The sequence below is a fragment of the Ranitomeya imitator genome, chromosome 3 (genome assembly GCF_032444005.1).
Source record: "Ranitomeya imitator isolate aRanImi1 chromosome 3, aRanImi1.pri, whole genome shotgun sequence".
NCBI classification, from domain to species: Eukaryota; Metazoa; Chordata; class Amphibia; order Anura; family Dendrobatidae; genus Ranitomeya; species Ranitomeya imitator.
In genome coordinates this window covers 437879165-437903508 of record NC_091284.1, presented here as the reverse complement: position 1 = coordinate 437903508, position 24344 = coordinate 437879165, and the positions used below count along the sequence as shown (strand labels likewise).

The window sequence follows — 24344 nt, the reverse complement described above, 5'->3', positions numbered from 1 at the left end:
GCAGCGGACGCGTTGAAACACTGCATCCGCTGCCCACATTGTGCCGACGCTTAGCGACGGCCCTGTACCGACAGAAGTGTGAAAGAAGCCTTAGTCAACTAGTCAAGGTTTTTCTTGGATATCCAGATAAAGAAGAAAAAGTGAGTACAACTGTATACGCTGCAGTTCCGCAAAGGGATTTACAGTACAATGTAAATCAATTAAAAAAAAAATGCTGTGCTAATGGTGCGGAAAAATCCGCATGAAAACCGGTGCGGATCAAAAGAAGTAGTATGTCACTTCTTTTGTGCGGAACTGCAGGGTTTCTCAACCCTTCCATTATAGAAATCTGCAGGGGTAAAAAAAAAACGCAGAAAATCCGCATAAAAAAAATTAGTCAAATGCGCACCTGTGTTTTCTGCCAGGAGATGCGTATTTTGTGCAGAAAATTCTGCAACCCAATCTGCAACGTGTGCACATAGCCTTTAAAGATAGATGCAGCCATGCAATTAGTTTTTAGGTGTTGATCCATTTGTGAGGTTTCCTATAAAAAGAGGTAGCCTATTTTTGATCCTGAAGCCATTTCACTGGTCTCTTGAACAGAAGACAGGACACTGGTGGGCAAGAAATGCACTATATAGAGCACCCAATAAATTTTGCGATACAAACTAAGCCCTTTGGAAGCAGAAATCCTTGCTGCTCTGGTTGATAACGGGTGCCCTATTTGATGCCGATTTGCCATAACAGAGCTTATAAAAAGGTTTGAGTGTCGAAGTAATGCATCAATTATAAGAAATGAAATGTAGCTTGAGATACTAAACTTTGGATAAAGAAGTGCTGTATAATAAAATCACATTACTTTTTTCAGGATTTCCAATTTAAACAGGTTGTCCAGTCCAAATCAATAAGTCTGCAGTCACTCTGTGTGACTAAAGACTTATAAATTCTCCCAGCACACACACACAGGGTTTCGCTGGTTTTCGACCTGGGACCAGATGGTATGTAGGAGTTATATATACTCCTGGCCAGTGAGCGCATCCTTGTTCTCCATACACTTGTATGGAGTGAGGCTGCGCCCTCTAGTCGGCCGCATCACTAGACAGGGCATGGCCTCAACTCAGTACAAGTGTATGAAGCTACGCAGTGCCCATTGGCCGGGAGCATGTATAACTCATACATACCCTCCAGTCCTGGGCTGGAAACTGTCGAATTCCTGCCGAAGTCACAGAGTGACTGCAGATTTACTGATTTGGACCGGCAACCCCTTTAAACTACAGACATCAACCTTTGCAGTTTACACTGACTAAAGATGACAATAGCATATGATAATGTACTAAAAAACAACCTTGAAAGCAGTAACAAAGCAGTATTCATAGACCAGAAAACACATTTATCACACAGAACAGTAACACATACTTTGAGGTTTCTGGAAGGCCAGCAGAAAGTTCAAGGAAGACAGATAAATAGTAGCCCCTGACAACTCCATTTCCATCCTTGATAAGAAAATAAAATATTAAAAGTCAGAAAAAAACATGGTATAGGTTATTTTCAGGTACAACCAGAGGCGCAACTACTGCACATGGTCACACAAGCACCAGTCATTACATTCTAGGACAGGTTTCAGTCAGTGAAACAAGGGGGTGGTCATTTTAATTCTAGAATGATTGCCACCCTAGATGGTGATTGTGCTTTATTATTCTTCTATTCCTAGACAACACCTTTAAGAAAGGCAATTATAAGCATGGTTTCTCACCTTTCAGAGAAGAAAAACTACCCATACCTAAAGACTTGAAAAGATTGTTCATTTTTGGGGGACTTTTTTTTTTTTTTTTTTCTTAAATGCATGTATTTTGGCCTAAAAATACCAAAGTTACTTACCGATAATCATTTTTTTCCAGAATCCATGACTGCACACTTGAGAGAGGGATCCGCCCAAGGACAGAAAACCTACTGAAATAAAAGGTCTGTACCTAAACCCGCATCAGTTGGGTTAACGAGAATGAGAGGACCTCCAAACAATTATACATACACAATCAACACCAATTCATTGCTTCACCCAAGTTTAACTTAATTTATATAACGAACACCAAACAGTGAAAAGGCGAAAATATTATGGTGCTATCATGGGTTCTGGAAAAAACAATTACCAGTAGGTAATTTTAGCATTTTCCTTTCACCCATGACAGTACATTTGAGAGATTTATAGAGAACCAAGACAAATTAGGGAGTTACCACCTCTTGCAGCACCCTTCCACCGAAGGTTAGTGAAGCACTGGCTAGATCCAGTTTATAGTGCCTAAAGAATGTTGGAGGTGAGGACCAAGGTGCGGTCATACAAATCTGGTCGATGGATATTTCCGCCTTTTCAGCCGCAACAGCCCTGGTGGAATGAGCCTTGATGCCCTAAGGAACATCACTGGCGGAGTAATCTAACCTAAAATCGCCTCCCTAATCCATCTCGGTATGGTACTTTTTGACACGTTACACACCTTCCTGGTACCCTGGAAAAGCTACAAGCAAGGACTGGTTCTTTCTCCCCTGACTTGTTACATACATATATTCTATCAATATCCTCCTGACATCTAGATTATGAAACTTTTCTTTTAGGTTTCTAAGGTTATTACAAAAGGAAGGTAGTATGATTTTCTGACTCCTATGTAACCTCATAGCTACCATGGGGAGATTGGTCGGATCAGGTCTCAACACAACTTTATCATCAAAAACCTGAGTTTACCGATAAAGCTTGGATATCACTAACCCTACGAGCCGAGGTCAGTGCTACCAATATTATTGTTTTCACGGTAAGATTCTTAATAGACGATTCTTGCAACGGTTCAAAGAGTCCCTTGGTTACCACCTCTAGAACCAAAAATTCGAAACTTGGAATTCTTGGATTAGGGATTGGTCTAGATCGGTCATATGATCTTATGAACCTTGATATCCACCTATTAGCTGACAGATTATAATCAAAGTGCTCCCAGGGCTAATATCTGACCGTTAAATGGTACTAGTAGCTAATAGTGATAAGCGAGAGTGCTCGTTACTGGAGTTTTCCCGAGCATGCTGGTGTTCTCCGAGTATTTTGGGCATGCTCGTAGATTATGTTTTTGTCTTCCCAGCTGCATGGATTTGAGGCTGCTACACAGCCTCAATACATGTGGGGATTGCCTAACAAACAGGAAATTGTTCAGGTTGTCTAGCAGTCGCAAACCATGCAGCTGCAGAAACACAAATTATCTACGAGAAAGCCCAAGATATTGAGAGAACACCCAAGCATGCTCGGAAAACTCGAGTAACAAGCACATTTGCTCCGTCCTCACTATTAGATAATCCTAGCTCTAACCCTTTCTGGAGAAATCCTAAAATAGCTTTAATCGGGATTTTCTCCCCTATATTTTTTCTCCTGAAAAGGCTAAACTTTTTCCAGGTTCTGCCATAAATCTTTGTTGTTACTTGTTTCCTTCTCTTTATTAGGTGGAAACTAACTCTGCGGAAAACCCTTTTTGCCACAAAAGTGTCCTTTCAAATTCCATGCTGTCAGATGGAAACCTTTGGCCTGAGAGTGACATTAGCCTCATCCAAGAAAACTATGATCAAAATAGAGTTATTGGTCTCACCCTCGCATAATCCTCCGTGATCTTCCTCAACACCGCTGGAACCACCGCTATTCGAGGAAATGCATATGCCATCTTGAAACCCCAAGGGATCTGAAGGGAGTCTACTTTCCTGTTCAGCTAGTTTACGAACAGATCCATCTCCAGAAGCCCCCACAAATCTATTACCTGTCGAAACACCTTGGAATTCAAGGCCCATTCCTCTTGCCTTAGGGTACCGTCACACAGTGGCATTTTGATCGCTACGACGGCACGATCCGTGACGCTCCAGCATCGTAACAATATCGCTCCAGCGTCGTAGACTGCTGTCACACTTTGCAATGTACGACGCTGGAGCAATAATTTCATGACGTATGTGCGATGTAGAAGCCGTTGGTTACTATGCGCACATCGTATACAATATCGTGCACACCTTTGTTACACCATGCGATCATGCCGCCACAGCGGGACACTAGACGACGAAAGAAAGTTTCAAACGATCTGCTACGACGTACGATTCTCAGCGGGGTCCCTGATCGCAGGAGCGTGTCAGACACAGCGAGATCGCTGGAACGTCACGGATATATCGCTGGAACGTCACAAATCGTGCCATCGTAGCGATCAAAATGCCACTGTGTGACAGTACCCTTAGTCTATTGCGACTTTGAAAGTCTGCACTGTCGCTCTCTATCCCTTTTATATGCAACGCTGTCTAGAAGAGAAGGTGTTTTGCCAGATGAGAAAAATATTTTCCTGCTTTTATTAGATTGTGAGATCTTGCTCCCCCTGGTGATTGATATACACCACTGTAGCATGACATAATACGGATGTGGCGGCCGTGGGAGGATGTGAGGAATCCTTTTAGTGCCTTCTCTACTGCCCATAGCTTTTTTAGGTTTGAAGAATCCCTCCTCTCGTAAATTGACCAAGAACTCTGCACTGCCTGATCTCTCATATGTGTCCGCCAACGAGTCCTGCTTGCATCTGTGGTAATATCTCCTACCCAGGGCATCCACGCAATGCCGGATGACAGATTTCTCATCTCTATCCACCATGAGAGGGAACTTCTGGTCACAGAAGACTCCCCTTTCTTTCCACATGCCCTCAATTGTTTTTGCGCTGAAAATATCTTGTATGTAACTGGTCCCATAGAACCACTGGGATGCAGCAAGTCAGTCATTTCCCTTCCCCAATGTCAATTCCGGATTGTACACTGCTGCAGATACCAGGGATACTACTTTGTCCTTTTTTCCTTTGGGAAGAAGGCAAGCATGGATCTGGGTCTAGTATAAGCCCTAAAAACGACAGGATTTTTAAGGGCCTTAGTCAATTTTTGCGTATTCACAATCCAGCCCAGCATTTCTAAGATGCTACTGACTCCTTCCAGCTGTGCTGCGCAATGTTCTTGCTTTAAGACCCATAGTTGTTCTAACAGCCTTAATTAACTTGTTCGTATCTTCTATTGGAAAGCATGGCCTTCCACCCATATCACTGTCAGAAAAGAAAGATGAGACGGATCCGTACTCCTCCATCGGATACAGGGGAATGCAGCTAGGAGGGATAGGATTCAGAAGGATCTAGGTAAGCATGAACAAAGGGCAGGGACTAATAGAATGGTATTTAACAAGGAGAAATGCAAGATTCTACATCTGGGTAACAAAAGCGAAAAGTACATCTATAGAAAGGGAGGAACAGAACTTAGCAACAGCATGTGTGAAAAAAGACTTGGGTATACTAAGAGATCACAGACTGCACATGAGTCAACAGTGTGATGCAGCAGCAAAAAAGGCAAACGATTCTAGGATGCATTAAGAGACACAGAGTCTAGATCACGTGAAGTAATAACCCCCTCTACTACTCCTTGGTCAGGCCTCATATAGAATAGTGTGTCCAGTTCTGGGCACCACATTTTAAAACAGACATTGAAAAACTGCAGCAAGTTCAGAGAAGAGCTATCATTATAGTGAGCGGATTGCAAAGTATGCCCTACAAGGCATAGTTAAAGGATCTGAGAATGTTTAGCTTACAAAAAAAGAAGGCTAAGAGGAGCTTTAATAGCTGTCTACAAACATCTGAAGGAATGTCAGCGTGTAGCTGGATTATCATTGTTCTCATCTGCATATGGAAACATGAGAAGCAATGGAATGAAACTGAAAGAGTGAAGATATATATTAGATGTTAGAAAAAAACTTTGACAGCGAGGGTGATCAATAAGTGGAACAGGCTGCTACAAGAAGTGTAGAGTTCTCCTTCAATGGAAGTCTTCAAAAAGAGAGGCTGGACAGACATCTATCTGAGATGGTGTAGTGAATCCTGCATTGAGCAGGGGATTGGACACAATGACCCTTAAGGTCCCTTCCAATTCTAACAGTCTATGAATCAGACTCTGAGGAAACTTCTCTAGATCTTTTCTTCCCTTTCCTCAATAGACACATAAAAGGTCATTTCCACCTCAGTCCTGATTACAGACTCAAGATTTGATGCAGCACAGTGGCTCAGTGGTTAGCACTACAGCCTGCAGTGCTGGAGTCCTGGGTTCAAATCCCACCAAGGACAACATCTACAAGGCGTTTGTATGCTCTCTCTGTGTTTGCGTGGGTTTCCTACGGGTACTCCGGCTTCCTCCCACACACCAAAGACATACTGATAGGGAATATAGATTGTGAGCCCCATCAGGGACAGTGATGATAATATGTGCAAAACTGTAAAATGCTGCAGAATATGTTAGCGCTATATAAAAATAAAGATTATTATAATTACTACTACTATTATTATTGAGGTGAAATCAGGAGTTTCCTCAAATTGTTTTCTGTATGCAGACTTAACAGTTTTTTCTGCCAGTCACCTGCTAGAGGGGTTCTACACAGCACACATTCTCTACGCTTTCTTTTAATGCTGCCTTTTTTAAGCCTTTCCTAGTGTCAAGAAAAGGGCGCCATTAAAATGGTGAACATTCACGCAAGTCACTCACCGCCAGCTGTCACTTCAATGGCACCAGATTCGGGGGTCTGCGATGCACAACTGATCCTGTCTGGATGCCGTGGAGTGGAAAGTCACTCTGTTCCTCTGGCTCGGTCTGCTACAGCTCCTGCCATTAGAGCAACTGCCCCCACTGTGTTCACGCTGCTGATCCTACATGGTAATCAGGAAGGAGAGCCGAAGTACAAGCGCTCTACTTGTTACCAGACCTCATTTTAAATGAGGGACCACCATGGGCGTCTCCCTCCAGAACACGCCTCCTCCAGTCCCACCTGGAGCGTCTTGTTTCCGGTCACATGCCCCTCTACGCGACGCCATTTCCCAGCACACCTTGCTTTAGTCACGTCAGTGGAGGGTGCCACCACTGCCATCTTGCCACCAAGCACCCTCCCAGATGTCAATGGGAGCGCCCACTCCCAGTGTGCCCTGCTTCAGTGACGTCAGCAGGGTAAGATATGTTTTCACTGGCCAGGAGACATGTGGGGCATCAGTCACTGCTGCCTGCACTCGAGCCCCCAGTAGACAGCGCTTCCAACACATGGAGCCAGCTTTCCGGGCTCACACCAGCTTTTTCAGACATCAGGACAGGCTTGGCTAAGTGCTTCTTTTACCATCTTGCTTCCAGCATCAGATCCCCCCCATCAAGGACAGGAGACCAACTGATGCGGGGTACTGCCCTTTTATTTCAGTAAGTTTCCGGTCGTTGTGTGCTGTCGTGGGTGAAAAGAAAATCATTTTTGCAACTGAGTTTGCAATTTTATACAGTTTGTCTTTTAATTGGCCCTGTTCTCTTGCACATTTTAGTTTGATATGGTCTATAGATGGCAAATAATGCAACATTTTTAATTACATCTAATTGCAAAAAAATTCACATGCACTGAAGAAAAAAATAAGGTCACCAAAACGGAATAACGCCTTTAAAATCGGTTGCCTAGCCCTACCTTTTCCTGCTGGATCGAAAATTAGGAGTGTATAGACACTCATCAGACAAGGTAATGGTGGAGGCAACCATCTGACAAGTATTGGTGAATGTGGCTCATGAATATTTCTGTATGTAGAATATACTGTATGTCACTACACTCATCTCAGTCACAACAAGATGATGATAACTGACAGCAACACCATCAGCTTGAGTCAGTGTTCTGCTTATTAGTCCATCTCCTGCACCATAAAACAAAGTTGTATGTAGAGGAACCATTTCTGCTCAGCCATTCAAATTCCCTAACCATGGCAATCCTGAGGGCTAAAAAAAAAATTCTTCACCAAAAATTCTGACAGTTGATTTATTCGAAGAGATGAAAAATCAATGTTTGCACTCAGATGACATAAGGTTGTAAGAGAGGTTTGAAACGCCCAGCAGTGTTGCTAGCTATGGCGGTTGTAGCACCCTGAGCCAAACAAATCTTGATGTGAGATACAATCTGAGGGGCAAGGAGCTCAGGCCATTTTCCACACAAAGGCAACTGTGAGCAGAGTTCTTTTTAATGCTACTGATGTTTGGGAACCAAATTGGGGTGCCGAGGAAATGATGCCAGAGTGGTAGGGTCATAGAGTAAGCGCGACCAATCAGCGACGCGGGATTTCCGTTACAGACAAACAGACGGAAGTACCCCTTAGATAATTATATAGATAGATGAAGAATCCATTGCCAGTGCTTTAGCAACAACATCACAATTTTGCAATACAGGTACTTCAATCAGCAATGTCATTTATTGACACTAAGTTACATGGATCGAGAGGATATTCCTCCAAGGAATAGAACTGTGATTTTGTTTCCCATGATCTGGACAGCACGATACCCTAGGACCATTAACAGATGGTGGGACACACTGTCATTTGCAAAAAAATGATGGCAGTCATAGGATCCTGTATTCACAGTTTATGAAATGCATGGTCAATTAGGTTTGGCACAGACCACAGGTCTAGGCAGTTGAATTTTGCTTTGGCCCTCCTGCAGGAAATTTCAGACGTTCTCATGAATGGACAAAATGGGACATCGGACTAAGGACTAAATTCATTATGCTTTGTATGAGTAGGATGTGGAAAATTCATTAAGAGGCACGACAACGCCTTGCAAGAAATGCTACTCTAGTCAGGAACTGGACTAAAATTTTTGAAATAATTATTATTATTTAAAAAAAACGCTGCCATTGATGAATTTGATGGGTGGGTGTACCATGCCCAATCCCCAGCTCTGCACATTTTGTGAAACCGCCAAAAGCCGAAAAATGTTGGCGTAACTCATGACAATTGCGACTTCTCAGGTTTTGTTTTTTTTTTTTTAAACACAAGTTTTCTAGCGCAAAACACTTTGATGGATCAGGGCCTAAGAGAAATAATTTTTGTGTAGTTTGCTAATAGTAAAAAGCTATGGCATTGTTTTGTGCTAAAGGTTATAAGATGCACCAAATCTGGCCACTCTTGTATTCTCAGGTGACATCAAGCCCACAGGTTAGTAATGGAGAGGCGTCTAAGGCTACTTTCTCAGGGTATCCACCCCAAAAGGAAGGTCAAACTTGTTCCTTCTTACCCAACCTGAAACAAGAGTACCCCTTCTGGTGTAAGCCTAGCAGGCATAATAAGTTCCATAGGCTGTGTCAGTATCCTCACCCGCGCATATCAACGCTCAAGGCGTCTTCCTCAAGGAACCACGGACCATGAGGAAGACGCCTTGAGCGTGCTAGGCTTTCACCAGAAGGGGTACTCTTGTTTCAGGTTGGGTAAGAAGGAACAAGTTTGACCTTCATTTTGGGGTGGATACCCTATGGATATATTTTCTCTCAGAATTTTCTGAGATTTGTGCACAATCTGGGTACCATCTCGTAGATAATACGGTGTTTTGGCAGGATATAGGTATTTATAAATATATGTTCTTCTATTTACTGGCATGGGTATTATTGTATATAACTGCATGCATAGAATTAGGCATTTGATACTCAATTAAGTGGAGTTGTATTGTATCATAACTGAGCTGTGTAGTATCCTTGTGGGTATTTACCCTTTATGTATGTGGACCCTTAACCTCTACCCACTTGTTGGGCTTTTTTTGAGTGTTCTTAATGAGTTCTTTGTGTGATGTGTTCAATAAATATGTTTAGATTTTGTACCTTTAGACTGTTGTGGTGATCCCAATTTTTTGCACACACTCTCTCTGTTTGGTGGAATTTCAATTATGTGTGCACTAGATGGTGGCCCGATTCTAACGCATCGGGTATTCTAGAATATGCATGTCCAAGTACTATATTGCCCAGCGACGTAGTATATTGCCCAGCGATGTAGTATATTGCCCAGCCACGTAGTATATTGCCCAGCCACGTAGTATATTGGCCAGCCACGTAGTATATTGGCCAGCCACGTAGTATATTGGCCAGCCACGTAGTATATTGGCCAGCCACGTAGTATATTGGCCAGCCACGTAGTATATTGCCCAGTCACGTAGTATATTGGCCAGTCACGTAATATATTGCCCAGTCACGTAATATATTGCACAGCCACGTAGTATATTGCCCAGCCACATAGTATATTGCCCAGTCACGTAGTATATTGCACAGCGACGTAGTATATTGCCCAGTCACGTAGTATATTGTCCAGCCACGTCGTATATTGTCCAGCCACGTCGTATATTGCCCAGTCACGTAGTATATTGCACAGTCACGTAGTATATTGCACAGTCACGTAGTATATTGCCTAGCCACATAGTATATTGCACAGCAACGCAGAATACAGCACAGAGCCACGTAGTGTAGAGACTTAAAAAAAAAAAAATAACCATATACTCACCTCCGAAGGCCGGTTGAAGTCCTGCTATACTCACCATCCGCCGCCTTTCCCGCTCCTCGGAACGCTCCCGGGATCGCTCCATTGCAAGCATCAGCTTCCGGTCCCAGGGCTAGTATGAGCAGGGCCTGTGATGACGTCGCGGTCACATGCAATGCTCCATTGCAAGTGACATGCGGTCACTTGCAATGGAGCGGTCCCGGGAGCGTCGCGAGGAGCGTGAAAGGCGGCGGATGGTGAGTATAGCAGTTTTTTATTATTATTTTTAACATGACATTTTTACTATTGATGCTGCATAGGCAGCATCAATAACAAATAGTTGGGGACACACAGGGTTAAAAGCAGCGGTAACGGAGTGCGTTACACCGCGGGCCGTTACTGCTGCCATTAACCCTGTCTGAGGTGTGACTGGAGGGGATTATGGAGTGGGCCCCGGGCAGTGGGTGCAGGGGAGTAGGGGAGGGACTAATCGGACTGTGCCCATCGCTGATTGGTCCCGGCAGCCATGACAGGCAGCTACCGAGTCCAATCAGCGAATGAATAACCGTGACAGAAGGACAGACAGACAGACGGAAGTGACCCGTAGACAATTATATAGTAGATAAGGTGATCCCCTTTTTTTGGCGTATAAGTGAATGGTGCCCGCTCAAACGTCGTTTATACTAAGGCTACTTTCTCACTTGCGTTTTCTGCTGTCCGTCGTTGTGCAGCAAAATGACGTATCGACAGACGTTACGAAAATAGGGAAAAACGTGTGTGACGCATCCAGTGTTATGACGGATGCGTCGTCTACAAATTCCAGAGAGAGAGAGAGAGAGAGAGAGAGAGAGAAAGAGAGAAAGAGAGAGAGAGAGAGAGAGAGAGAGAGAGAGAGAAAGAAAGAAAGAAAGAAAGAAAGAAAGAAAGAAAGAAAGAAAGAAAGAAAGAAAGAAAGAGAGAGAGAGAGACCGAGTTCAAAAGAGGTTCAATCCAGTCCTATGAGAGCTCAGTGTGTTACATTTTATTCTGAGCAATTCTAGGCTCAACAGCACTTGAACTTTGCGGTGAATTGAAGAAAAAAAACAAAAAAAAAAATCAAGGCTTGCAAATTTGATTTTCAAAGATTTAACCATCTTCTTCTGATTTTAATTCTGTTTGTGTAGCACATTATTTGTTGCTTGTTCTACTTTCTTACATTGTACTATGTGTTTGAGTTTATACTCAGCCTGACGAAGGGTGGTGACCTGAAACGTTGCGCTCAAAGTATATTCAGAAATGTGGGGTGTCTTTTCGAGAACTGTAAAAAAATAGAAAAGTTTTGAGGTAAACCTGCTAATAATGGAGTGCTGCTCCATCTCTTTGTGAGCGAGTGGTCCGCTTTAGTGGAACGAACCCCTGGCTCTACCTATACTCCATAGGAGTTGTGGGGCATGGACTTGTGCATACAATGGATGCTTCAATATGTTGTCAGTATGCTTCAGAAAGAATAGCGGCAGAGTGCATGCAGCCATTTCTCCGAATGGGGGCAGAAGAGCTACAATTATTAATGTCATGGGCCCTTGAAAAGCAATCAGTTAATTGGGGTAGGTGGTTCTCCAAAATAGAATTAAATGATTTACAGGTGGTAGCCTACCGGATAAACCTTTAGTCTCCAACAGAGGCCAGACACCTGTAATGGAGGACTGTACACCGGGTCGGCACGTTGGCGTAGAGTGCTGGAGAGAAAACAGAAAATGTATGTTAGAATGCGATATAGAAGTTATTTAAAAAAAATCCTCCATTTGATGTACAGCTTGTTCTTAAAAGCTTTATTAAAGTACATTTCTGCCTCCTATTCAGATTCTTTAGAAATGAATGGTCAATTAACCTAACGCACATACTTTACAAACTCTACCAGTCAGGTTCAGATCCCAGATTTTTGCAAAAGCTTTCTGTCTGAATTGGTGTTTCTAGTTGCTATGGGAAACAAATTACTAATGTGATGCAGCATTGAAAATCTTAGCTTTGACAAGTCATTACAGCCCTTTCCATCCTACAGGAAAAAAAAAAGTTATGTAAAAAAAAAAAAGTCTAAACTGATTACCAGATGGAACGACTTGTCTCAAATCCTGTCAACAGTGACCTGAGCAAATTGTCAGTAATTGCGTTTTCTTAAAGTTGACCTTTCACCATTTTTTCATGTAGAACTAGACATGCAGTGTACTAGTGGCTGCAGAACAGAATAAAATGTGTTGTTTATTTTTTTTATTTTGCCTCTTAGTTGAGATAATACCACTGTCAGTTAATGAGTTAATTTAAGTGAAGTTGAAATTAGAGAGTTTTCAAGTTTTCACTGTGGGAGCCTACTTCTTGCCCTTTATCATTTTGACCAATCAATTTCGTGACACATGTTACTTTATGTTAATGGTAAATTTATGCCGATACTTCTGTGTTTCTTTATTAAAAAAAATATATATATATATTAGAAAATTTACAACAAAAAATTCTAAAAATTTGCAATTTTCAAACTTTAACTGATTATCCCTTTAATCCAGACAGTCATACCACATAAAGTAGTAAGTAAATAACATTTACTTCATGTCGGCTTTACATAAGCATCATTTATAAAATATCCTTTTATTTTTTTAGGATGTCAGAAGGTTTAAAATAGGGATTTTTGTGTACTCACCGTAAAATCCTTTTCTCCGAGTCATTCATTAGGGCTTATGCTGCTGCCACTAGGAGGCTGACACTAAGTGATACAAAAAAAGTTAGCTCCTCCCCTGCAGTATACACCCTCCTGCTGGCTCTCAGCTAGCCAGTTCGGTGCAAAAGCAGTAGGAGATCAATAACAACATATGAGCATATAGCATGTTAGATTATATATGAGAGTATAGCATGTCAAATTATAAAACAAGCACAAGCTAATAACAGGGTGGGAGCTGTGTCCCCCAATGAATCGCTTGGAGAAAAGGATTTTACGGTGAGTACACAAAAATCCCTATTTCTCCTTCGCCTCATTGGGGGACACAGACCATGGGACGTTCCAAAGTAGTCCATGGGTGGGGACAACAATAGATCAGGCCCTGTGTAACCGCTACTTACAAGTGCGCCACCGCGGCCTGCAGAGTCCGCCTGCCCAGACTCACATCTGTGGAAGTGTAGGAATTATAGTGCTTCAAGAATGTATGCGGACTGGACGTATCCGCAAGCTTGTAGCCGTGCTTACCGACGTCTGGTGCCTAGAGCCCTCACACAGGGAGATAGGCTGGCATCTAGGACTCCTGGATGGTGAAACGAATCCACCAGGCTAACATGGCCAATGAAACGGCTAAACCCTTCCTGTGACCGTCAGGAAGCCTTTCTTACCGTCGGGAAGCCCAAATAGAGTGTCCAACCTTCGGAAGGACGCCGTCCTCGATACGTATCTACTCGGAGCACTCACTTCGTCCAGATTATGGAGAACCCATTCCGTTTTGTGGATTGGAGCCGAAAGATGAGAAGGACGATGCCCCTGTAACAGTGGGAATATAATACCATCTTGGTAACAAGGGAAGGGGATGGCCTGAAGGCAACCTTGCCTTGATGGTAATAAGGAAAAAAAAGTCTGAAAGAACAGAGCGGCAAGCTCTGAAGACTCATCAGGATGACAAGAACGCAGAGAAAAAAGGGAGCGACTTTCCCTGATAGTAAAGTCTGTCCCGATCAAAAAAGGAGTCTACTGTAAGATCCCCAGAACCATTAAAGTCCCAAAGATCTAACAGTATGCGGTAGGGAAGAACCACAGTTGAAGACTCCCTGCGAGGAAGTCCATATTTGCAGTTTTGTTGCAATAAGACTGAAAAATACTAGTACCGCAAGCGAGAAATCCTGACATGGTCAGTGCGGGTCTCCCAGGATCACTGGGGCCCTTCCTGCTTCCAAAAGATCTCGGAAGTAGTGAAAGCGGGGTTATGGAAATTGGTACCATGGAAGAACAGAGCATGCACTGCAATGCTCTTGGATTTCGAGGCTGTTCAGTTTGGACGCCATCTGACCTACATCTGGAGTACTCCAGTGAAGGCAGATCTGATGGAAGACTTCCGGGTGAAGTTCCCACTCACTTGAGGAGAAACCCTGACGGCTGACTATGCCTGCCGCCCAGTGTTCTACTCCAGAGATATGTACTGTCGAGATCAACGAATGATAGATCTCGGCCCATCAGAGTATGAGGTACCTCGGCCATGGCGCTTGACTGTGGGTACCTGCTAGATGAGTAACGTATGGCACAGCAGTGGTATTATCCAATTTAAGACGGATGGGGTGACCCGCCTGAAGGCAGTCGAACTGCTGTAGGATTAGCAAAACCGTTCGGATCCCCAGAGCAATGATCGGGAGAAGAAGACTAGCATTGGTATTCACTAAAACATTGGACCAGGAGAAGGCCCTGGATGAGGAAGGAGCTCAGAGACTACCCTTTGAAAGCCTGATTGACTTGCTGAAAACGAGCGGAGCGAAGGAAACTGCTTCCATTGTCATCAACATTTTTCCTCAGAACCCTCCTAGCGAATCAAATGAACTGAGGGGATGAATGATCAAGTGTGCAAGCTCCCTGTTGAAGGGCCACGACCTTGACTCGAGAGAGAGAGAGAGAATTACCATGCTTCTTGTGCAAGATCATCCTTAAAAAGTATCTGCTGGGCTGGAAATGAGGAAAACTTGTCTAAGTTTAGCTGCCAGCCCAGGGGAGAGGGTATCGCAAGTGATATAGACGACTCGGCGCAGTCCTGGAAGAGCGGGTAGAAAGTCGACCAAATAGGGCAGGACAACCATGCTTCTAGGGTGCAAGAGGAACATGACAACCGCCATGACCCTTGCGAACACTCTGGGTGCGGTAGGCAGGCCGAAGGCATAGTCATGACTTGAAAATGCTGTTCGCGAATGGAAAGGCAAAGGGATTATTGTAGAGGGGAAAAATAGGAATGTGAGGGTAAGAATCCCATATGTCGATGGATGCCAGAAACTCCACCTTTTTCTGTTGTAATGGCTGAGCGGAGGAACTCCATCCGAAAAAGGAGGACCTTGTCAGAGGTTGTTAAAAGTTTGAGGTCCAGGATTGGTCTTACTTTTCATTCCCCCTTTTTGGAACCAAGATCCCTTAGATCTAGACTGTCCTGGACAACACTTCCACTGCTGGTTGGGTCTGTAGAAAAGATACGATCCCTTGTTAGTCTCCCGCTCAGAAGATTTGATTGGTCAGCTGTACTGTCTTCGGGGAAAGGTTACTTGTGTGAATGGAAGTAGTTAAGGTCTCCAACCAGGAGACTATTGCTCAAGCAACCCATGTGGCGGCTGAGGAAGGGTAGAGCGCTGAACCCGAAGCCACAAGACAGAAGGAACCAGATTTGCTATCCAACCGTCCGTGGTATTTTAATTGATGATAAATCGGGCAGGGATACTGGTAGGTATACCACAAAAAATTCTACCCGGTTAGTCTGCCAAGTGGCAGAATGCGGGGCTGCATTCAGCAGGTCAGAAAAAAAACGTCTCTTGCCATCGTCGTGCAGAGTAGAAAATTAGGAACCCTCGATCCACCATCCTCTTCACAGGGAAGTGGAGAGGAATCGTCCGCCTTCTTGCATAATCCGCTAAATAGTGGTGATGCAAAGGGGGGTGCTCGGACGCCAAAAAGGGGTGCCTCTGTACATCCCCAGAGTTGAGGTCCCCGGGTGGACAGGGCAGGTTGTCTGGCGTTATGCCTGGATGCAGAAGAGGATACATGGAGGCAACACTATGTGCTCGTCTGTTGATGGTGTTGGGAGATCTGTGCCCTTTAAAGGACCCATCGCCCTTAAAAATCAGACCAGGTATGGCATCCCACGTAGAGGCTTCTCTCCAGTGAATCGCTCATTAATTTGGTTGATGATATAAATAGGCGAGTCCATCCTTTTCTGAAGCTCTGGCAATCCAAGGCAATATCCAATCCATATTCAGAGCCTTGTTCTCAGCAAATCATTGAGGAGAGATCAGGAAATGAAACTTCCGTTTTGTAGATGCCTGTACGTTTCTAGAATACTTGAGGCCCCTGCTGGCCGACGGCTCCCATGTAGGAGAGGGACCATGTCTATCGGTCCTGCGAGCACTCCGAGCCACAGAGGGTTCACGGAGGGGTTCAATCTCTTGGTCAGAGAAACCATGGATTGCGGTTAGTGACAAAGTCCACTGAGGGGGACTAGGTACTCGGGGATAAACTGCGATCAGCGGCGGAGGGCTCCTGAGCTCATTTAGGGTGACCAGCTTCAGATTGATCATGTGCCCCTTAAGACCAGTGAATACTGGTCATGTGTCTTTAAGACCAAGGAATACTGGTCGTGCACCTTTAAGACTAGGGAATACTGGTCGTGCGCCATGAAGACCAGGGAATACTGGTCTTGTGCCTTTAAGAGGAGGGCATACTGGTCATGTTAAGAACCAGGGCCTACTGGTCATGTTCCTTTAAGACCAGGGCATGCTGGCCATGTGCCTTTAAGACCAGGGCCTACTGGTCATGTGTCTTTAAGACTAGGGCATGTTGGTCATGTGCCTTTAAGACTAGGGCATACTGGTCATGTGCCTTTAAGACCAGGGCATACAGGTCATGTGCGTTTAGGACCAGGGAATGCTGGTCATGTGCCTTTAAGACAGGGCATACTGGTCAGGTACTTCCTTACCCGGGTACTGATGTAGAGTCGTTGTGCCCTTTTAATGCAAAAACCGTCGCCCCTGTGTGAGCCGACCGTGTGGACCAAGATGGGCACCGGGAGTTGCAGAGGTGGTAAAATCTCGCAGAGAGCGAGCCTCAAGGTTTCCATTAATAGGCCCAAGCCAGGGCCTAAATTTCTGCGGACGTTAGAAGTGAGGGCATTGTAGTGGCCGAGTAAATTGAGCGTTCCCGTGGCAGGCGAGTAGCGCCAGAAAAGCAGGCGGAGCCAACTTAGTGCGCCATAGTGCGGCTTCCGGGAGAGATCGGTGCCCTTGAAGGGACCCAACGCCCTAAGAATCAGCTCAGGCGTGGCATTCCACGTTGCAGGAGAGGATACGGAGAGGCGACACTCTCCGTGCTCACCTGTTGATGGTTCGGGGAGATCGGAACCTTGAAAGGATCAGTCGCCCCATAAATCCGTGGAAAAAAATAAAATCTAAAATCAAAAATGTAAAAGGTAAAAATAAAATAAGAAAAAGTTTTGGGTCTGAATAGCAGACCTGTCCGTGTGCCTCCTATGAACACAAAGCAAGAACTGGTTAGCTGAGAGCCAGGAGGAGGGTGTATACTGCAGGGGAGGAGCCAAGAGCCGGCAGGAGGGTGTATACTGCAGGGGAGGAGCAAACTTTCTTTGTATCACTTAGTGTCAGCCTCCTAGTGGCAGCAGCATACACCTGCGGTCTGTGTCCCCCAATGAGGCAAAGGAGAAATTGTAACAGCAATTTCATTTTTTCAAGGAAATTTACAAAACTTTTTTTTTTTTTGGGGACCTATTAAGTTTCGAAGTGACTTTGGGGTACCTACATGTTGGCTAGTAGCTGTAAATCATTCAGCTGCCGCAATGAAAACTAAAATCTCCGAGCAGTCACAAATACTGGTCACCCAAGCGTGCTTGAGAAAACCCGAGCAACGAGTATACTCGCTCATCACTAGTAGCTACCTCTTTATAAAGGGACCAAAAGCTCTTTGATGGGCTGCATGGGCTATTCCCTCATTAATTACCGTGATCATCAATTAAGCAGGTAAAAGGGCTGAACCCGATACTATGGCAGAGAAACAGACCATCATAAAGCTGAAAAGAAAATGAAGACAACCATCAGATAGATAATAGAAATGTTAAAGAGTGGCCAAACCAACAGTTAGATAAATTCTGCAGAAAAAAAGCACATCCACCAAAGTGAAAAACACTCGCTAGGAAGTAGGTATTTCAGTGTCGCAGGCTATGTGCACACTTTGCGGATTCCACTGTGGAATTTTCCACAGCGGAATTCCAAAATCCGCAGTGAAAACCCGTTGCGGCTTTTACTGCGGTTTTTTATGTGGATTTTCATCTGCATTTTCCTATTGGAGCAGGTGAAAATCCGCAGAAAAGAAGTGACATGCTGCGGAATGTAATCCGCTGCGTTTCCGCGCGTTTTTTTCCGCAGCATGTGCACAGCGTTTTTTGTTTCCCATAGGTTTACATTGTATTGTATTGTAAACTCATGGGAAATTGCTGTGGATCCACAGCAGTCAAATCCGCTGCGGATCCGCAGCAAAATCCGCAGAGTGTGCACATAGCCTAAGACTACCATAAAGATACTTCATGAGAGCAAATACAGAGCGTTCAACACATAGTCCAAACTATTAAATCAGCCTTAAAAATTAGAAAGACCAAATTAGACTTTGCCGAAAAACATCTAAAGAAACTAGTTCAGTTCTGGAAAAGTCTTCTTTGGACAGATGAAAATAAGATCAACCAGTACCAAAATGATGGGAAAGTATGGAGAAGGCTTGGAATAGCTCATGGTCCAAAGCACACCACATCCTCGTTAAAACATGGTGGTGGCTGTGTGATGGCCTGAGCATACATGGCTTCCAATGGCACTGGGTTTATTGACGATGTGACTGAAGACAGAAGCAGCCGAATGAATTCTGAAGTGTACAGAGCTATACTTTCTGCTCAGATTCAACCAAATGCACCAAGGTTGATTGGATGGCGCGTCACAGGACAGATGGACAATGACCCAAAACATACTGTGAAAGCAAACCAGGAGTTTAAGGCAAAAAAGTGGACTATTCTGCTGTGCTTCACTTCCATAGCCTCAAGAGTGTCGCACTCAGCCAGCCACACACATTAAAGGATCAGACATTGACTTATGGGGTAGCTATCACTTCTAAGTGTTCCTTGAAAGATATCCATCTCAGAGAACAAAAAAAAAAACAAAAAGAACAAAAAAATTCACATATTCTGCCATTTAGCATTGCCTGTAAAATGCCATAATCAGCTGGTGTCTTTAAGGAGAACTAGGACTTCCCCCATTTTATTTTGAAGAAACTGACCTCAAACACTGACTTACCATCAAAGAAATCATTCATAAGATAAACATACATGTGCTTCTCACAAAATAAGAAAATCCTCAAAGTTAATTTCAGTTCTTCAATACAAAACGTGAAACTCATATTATATCGAGTCAGTACAAACAGAGTGATCTATTTCATGTGTTTATTTCTGTTGATTATGGCTTACAGCTAGGGTTGAGCGACTTATTTTTATAGGGTCGAGTCGGGTTTCACGAAACCCGACTTTCTCAAAAGTCGGGACGAGTGAAATCGGCCGATCCTATAGAAAAGTCGGGGTCGGCCGAAACACGAAACCCAGTGCAGTGCAATGGGATACTAATGGTTCCCAGGGTCTGAAGGAGAGGAAACTCTCCTTCAGGCCCTGGGATCCATATTAATGTGTAAAATAAAGAATAAAAATAAAAAATAGGGATATACTCACCCTCGGACGCGCCCTGGTTCTAGCCGGCAGCCTTCCTTCCTAAGAATGAGCAAGTGAAGGACCAATCACAAGCCGCGACGTCACCGCAGGTCCTTCACTCACTCATTCTTAGGAGGGGAGACTGCCGGTTAGAACCAGGGCGTGTCCGAGGGTTAGTATATCAATATTTTTTATTTTTATTCTTTATTTTACACATAAATATGGATCCCGATACCGATTCCTGATATCGCAAAAATATCGGAACTTGGTATCGGAATTCCGATACCCGATAAGAAGATCGCCGACCTCATGGCCGACCCCACACAGGGATCGGGTCGGGTTTCATGAAACCCGACTTTGCCAAAAGTCGGCGACTTTTGAAAATGACCGATCCATTTCGCTCAACCCTACTTACAGCCAATGAAAAGCCAAAAGTCATTACTTCAGAAAATTAGAATACTTAATAAGACCAGCTAGAAAAATGATTTTAAAATCCGAAATGTTGGCCAACTAAAATGTATATTCAGTAAATTCAATTACTGCATCAATGCGGCGTGGCATAGAGGCGATCAGCCTGTGGCACTGCTGAGGTGTTATGGAAGCCCAGGTTGCTTTGATAGCAGCCCTCAGCTCATCTGCATTGTTGGGTCTGTTGTCTCATCTTCCTCTTGACAATACCCCATAGATTCTCTATGGGGCTAAGGTCAGGCGAGTTTGCTGGCCAATCAAGCACGGTGATACTATTGTTTATAAATCAGGTATTGGTATTTTTGGCAGTGTGGACAGGTGTCAAGTGCTGCTAGAGAATGAAATTTCCATCTCCAAAAAGCTTGTCAGCAGAGGGAAGCATGAAGTGCTCTAAAATTTCCTGGTAGATGGCCGCACTGACTTTGGTCTTGATAAAACACAGTGGACCTACACCAGCAGAGGTCATGGCTCCCCAAACCATCACTGATTGTGGAAACTTCACACTAGGCCTCAAGCAGCTTGGTGCCGCTCCACTCTTTCTCCAGACTCTGGGAGCTTGATTTCCAAATGAAATGCAAATTTTACTTTGATCTGAAAACAACACCCTGGTAAGTCTTCTGGTGTTGTCTATCGGTCATGAGCGGCTTGACACAAGGAATGCGACACTTGTAGCCCATGTCCTGGATACACCTATGTGTGGTGGCTCTTGAAGCAATGATTCCAGCAGCAGTCCACTCCTTGCGAATCTCCCCCAAATTTTTGAATGGCCTTTTCTTAACAATCCTTTCAAGGCTGCGCTTATTCCAGTTTCTTGTGCACCTTTTTTCTTACACAATTTTTCCTTCCACTCAACTTTCCATTAATATGCTTGGATACAGCACTGGGAATAGCCAGCTTCTTTAGCAATGACCTTTTGTGGCTTACCATCCTTGTGGAGTGTGTCAATGACTGCCTTCTGGCCATCTGTTAAGTCAGCAGTCTTCCCCATGATTGTGGAGCCTACGGAAACAGACTAAGGGACCTTTTTAAAACGCTTACGATGCCTTTGCAGGTGTTTTTTGTTAATTTACTGAGATAATGACTTCTGGGTTTTCACTGGCTGTAAGCCATAATCATTACCAGAAATAAACACTGGACATAGATCACCCTGCTTGTAATTACTCTATATAATATATGAGTTTCACTTTTTGTATTGAAGAAATTAACTTTTTGAGAATATTCTAATTTTGTGAGAAGCACCTGCATGTACTAAAGCATAGTATCAAATAACGGTGGGGGAAGATCCTGTTACCAGTAACAAAATACATCTGTGAAATTATAAAGTATGACATGGAAATAACAACCATTTTTCACACGGGTTTCTGTATGGAGAGAAAATTGCAATCGAATTTTACAGACCGATTTTGAAATCTGATTTTACAGTGGTGGTGGATAGCCCTGCGTCTGAAATAATAAAGGTTCATTTTTGCCATGACAGATGATGGCTTCCAACCAATATTTTAAATGAGAATCTGCCCTTTAGCGTGCCATGTGTTCAGGATGCAATAACAGTGATAGATATGCTTTCGCGATAAAGCTATAGGGTTGGAAAAGGCTGTGTGCTGCAATAAAGACGAGCAGGATTCTTTCTACGATGTAAGATTACACTGGCATCTGCAGTTCCAAAATATCAAATTTGGATGTCATTGTATCGTCACATCTCATACAAGAGCTGAATGTCCAACCTGGCCAATTACACGGAGAGGGTAACTATCAATGCGTTCTCATTTACAGAAATTTCTCTAACACTTTAGATATCATTTGTAGTCACACAATCTAAAAACTGCTACACATTTTTTCAGTTATATTAGTTCATATATAAATCTTTGTATATGTCCCACGCATTACACATAAGACAGCATGGAAAAGGAAAAATAAAAGGACAGGTCATGACTCCCGATGTCAGGTTCTGCTTTGGTTATCATTTCAATATATTATGCACGCACTATTGCCATCAATCAATGAAGCAGAGTATACCTGAAGTTTTCCAGGACAAATGTGGTTGAATCATAGGAAGGAACGAGTTCACTGCAGAAAAAAAACACAAGTGTAGAGGCAGGTGAGCAAAAGACGGCAGATAATACATTTATACACTAAGTATGCAACTGAGCCAAGTATTTGGAGTTAAAATATCAGCATGGTGAAATAATAATTCTTCATAGCTATATAGACAATAGACAGACGTGTAACAAAGTTCATGAATCCCAACTTGGCTCCAGCCTACCATGTGCCAATTACAATCAAAGCATTTTTTCTGTACAAGGGGGGTCTCAAGACTTTCCCTCCCCTTCCACCTTCCCCATGGATTATGCCCTGGGTACAACTGCTAGATCCAGGTCCCCCTACAGCTACACCTCACCACGAGGATAATCAATAAGGCAAAGAAGAAAACAGATCTTCCCTTGGCATGTTCCATAAGGACACTTCCAGGGTAGCACACAAGCTTGTGGCCCTCAACTGCTTAAAGATTTTTTTAATTTGCCACGGCCCCAGATTCCTTGGTGCGGTCTTAGGTATACTCTACATCTAACAGAAATCATAGGGAACCCGTCAGGTTCTCTAACCGCTGGCAATAGCCTTTATAGTGATCTATATGCGGATAGCAGCAGTATAATTAAGCCTTTGAAGTTCCACTCTAAAGTTTCTGAGCCTGATTCATCAAGGTGTCTTCAAAAGAATTCTGGTAGAAAACAACTTGAAATGTCATGGCATTTTTTGGACTCTTGTCATTTTTAAGTCACTCGTGGCCAGCATCACCAACTGTTCAAGACACGAGCCTGAACAATTCATAAGAATTTACTCCACTAAGGGGAAGTAAATTATGTTAGAAATGTACTCCAGTCCGTGACTGGAGTACATCTGTAGCAAAGGCACAGGGCAGTTGAAATCGGATGTGCACGAGTACACAGCACAAGCCACTGGGTTCACTGATTGACTGCAGTGCTGTCACCGTGTTGTCAGCACTGCAGACAATAAGGCCGGGTGCACATTATCCAAAAGTAACAGCATATGTTCGCTGCGTCCAAAGCGCGGCCGACTATTGAAAGCAGGTGAATCCGCATGTGTTCACTGAAACATGCGGATTTACTGCGGTCATTTCATTCTATTGGTGAAATTTCTCTTGAAATCAACATGCTGCAGTCTGGAGAGACGCGTCGCACGTCAGTCTCCACGGGTGATCCGTGCGCATCTGTGGATACATAGTGGACATGGGATTTCAAGAAACCCCATCCACTATGCTGTAACGTCTGGCTGCTGTGAGTTTGACGCTGCATATAAGTACGCAGCGTCAAACATGTAGCAACTCCGGATCATGGGCACATACCCTAACAGACCCTGGGAAACTGGGACGTGGCGGAAATTCTGCCCTGGACCTGGGGAGAGTGAGAAACTCAGGATTTTTCTGAAAATAGAAAACCCCTGTTATGTTAGATCCCAAGGAAACCCAGTAATTACCAATACAGGTTCTGAAGCCCCTGTTTCTCCTAACCTGTGGGACTGCAGAAGAAGTTGTCCCATACAACTATAGGCATTATGGAATCCGCCAAGACAGGTTACCAGCATAAAAAAAGAGAGTAAAGCACTTTTTCTTTGGTACCTTGTGAAATCTGGTGGTACTGGGGTGGTGACAAATGAAGCCATGGGCTTTCTGTGAACTTGCTGGAACATCATTAGAATTTCTGGACTCTTTGAGATGAGTTCACTTTTACTGCACGATCGAAGCTGCAAAATGAACATGACAAATATGCACAATACTACAACATTAATTTATGAGCTTCAAGAAGAACGCTGCCTTTTTCTTTGCAGACTGAAGACAACGATGGGGACAAATTATTAGGAAGACTTTTAGACTAAACCTCCAAACAATTTAAATATATCAACGCTGATGCAGGAGGGCAGAGAATAAACACCAAGATGCCATTACAGGTTTTATTACCATTTTAGAGGAGAAAGAAAAAATACAGAATTGGAATGTGACCGCTTTCCAAGTCCAATATTCTGATAGAACATGAAAATTCTAGTAGTTTAGTCAACCGCAAGAACAAAATCCCAACACTTTATGTAAATCATGCTTGCTTTTTTAATT

The 24344-nt window shown here is 43.6% G+C and overlaps 1 protein-coding gene across 4 annotated transcripts in view; it reads right to left on the bottom strand.

Annotated features, from left to right (window-relative positions):
* TRIM37 (tripartite motif containing 37) overlaps window positions 1-24344 on the bottom strand; it is a 218767-nt gene that overhangs the window by 126231 nt on the left and 68192 nt on the right. For all 4 annotated transcript variants that reach the window (XM_069757342.1, XM_069757340.1, XM_069757341.1 and 1 more), the window contains exons 9-12: window positions 23856-23980; window positions 22235-22285; window positions 11941-12022; window positions 1396-1472 (exon numbers count right to left, since the gene is read on the bottom strand). In XM_069757342.1, the coding sequence (XP_069613443.1) occupies window positions 1396-1472; window positions 11941-12022; window positions 22235-22285; window positions 23856-23980 (335 nt within the window). The remainder of the gene's footprint in view (window positions 1-1395; window positions 1473-11940; window positions 12023-22234; window positions 22286-23855; window positions 23981-24344) is intronic.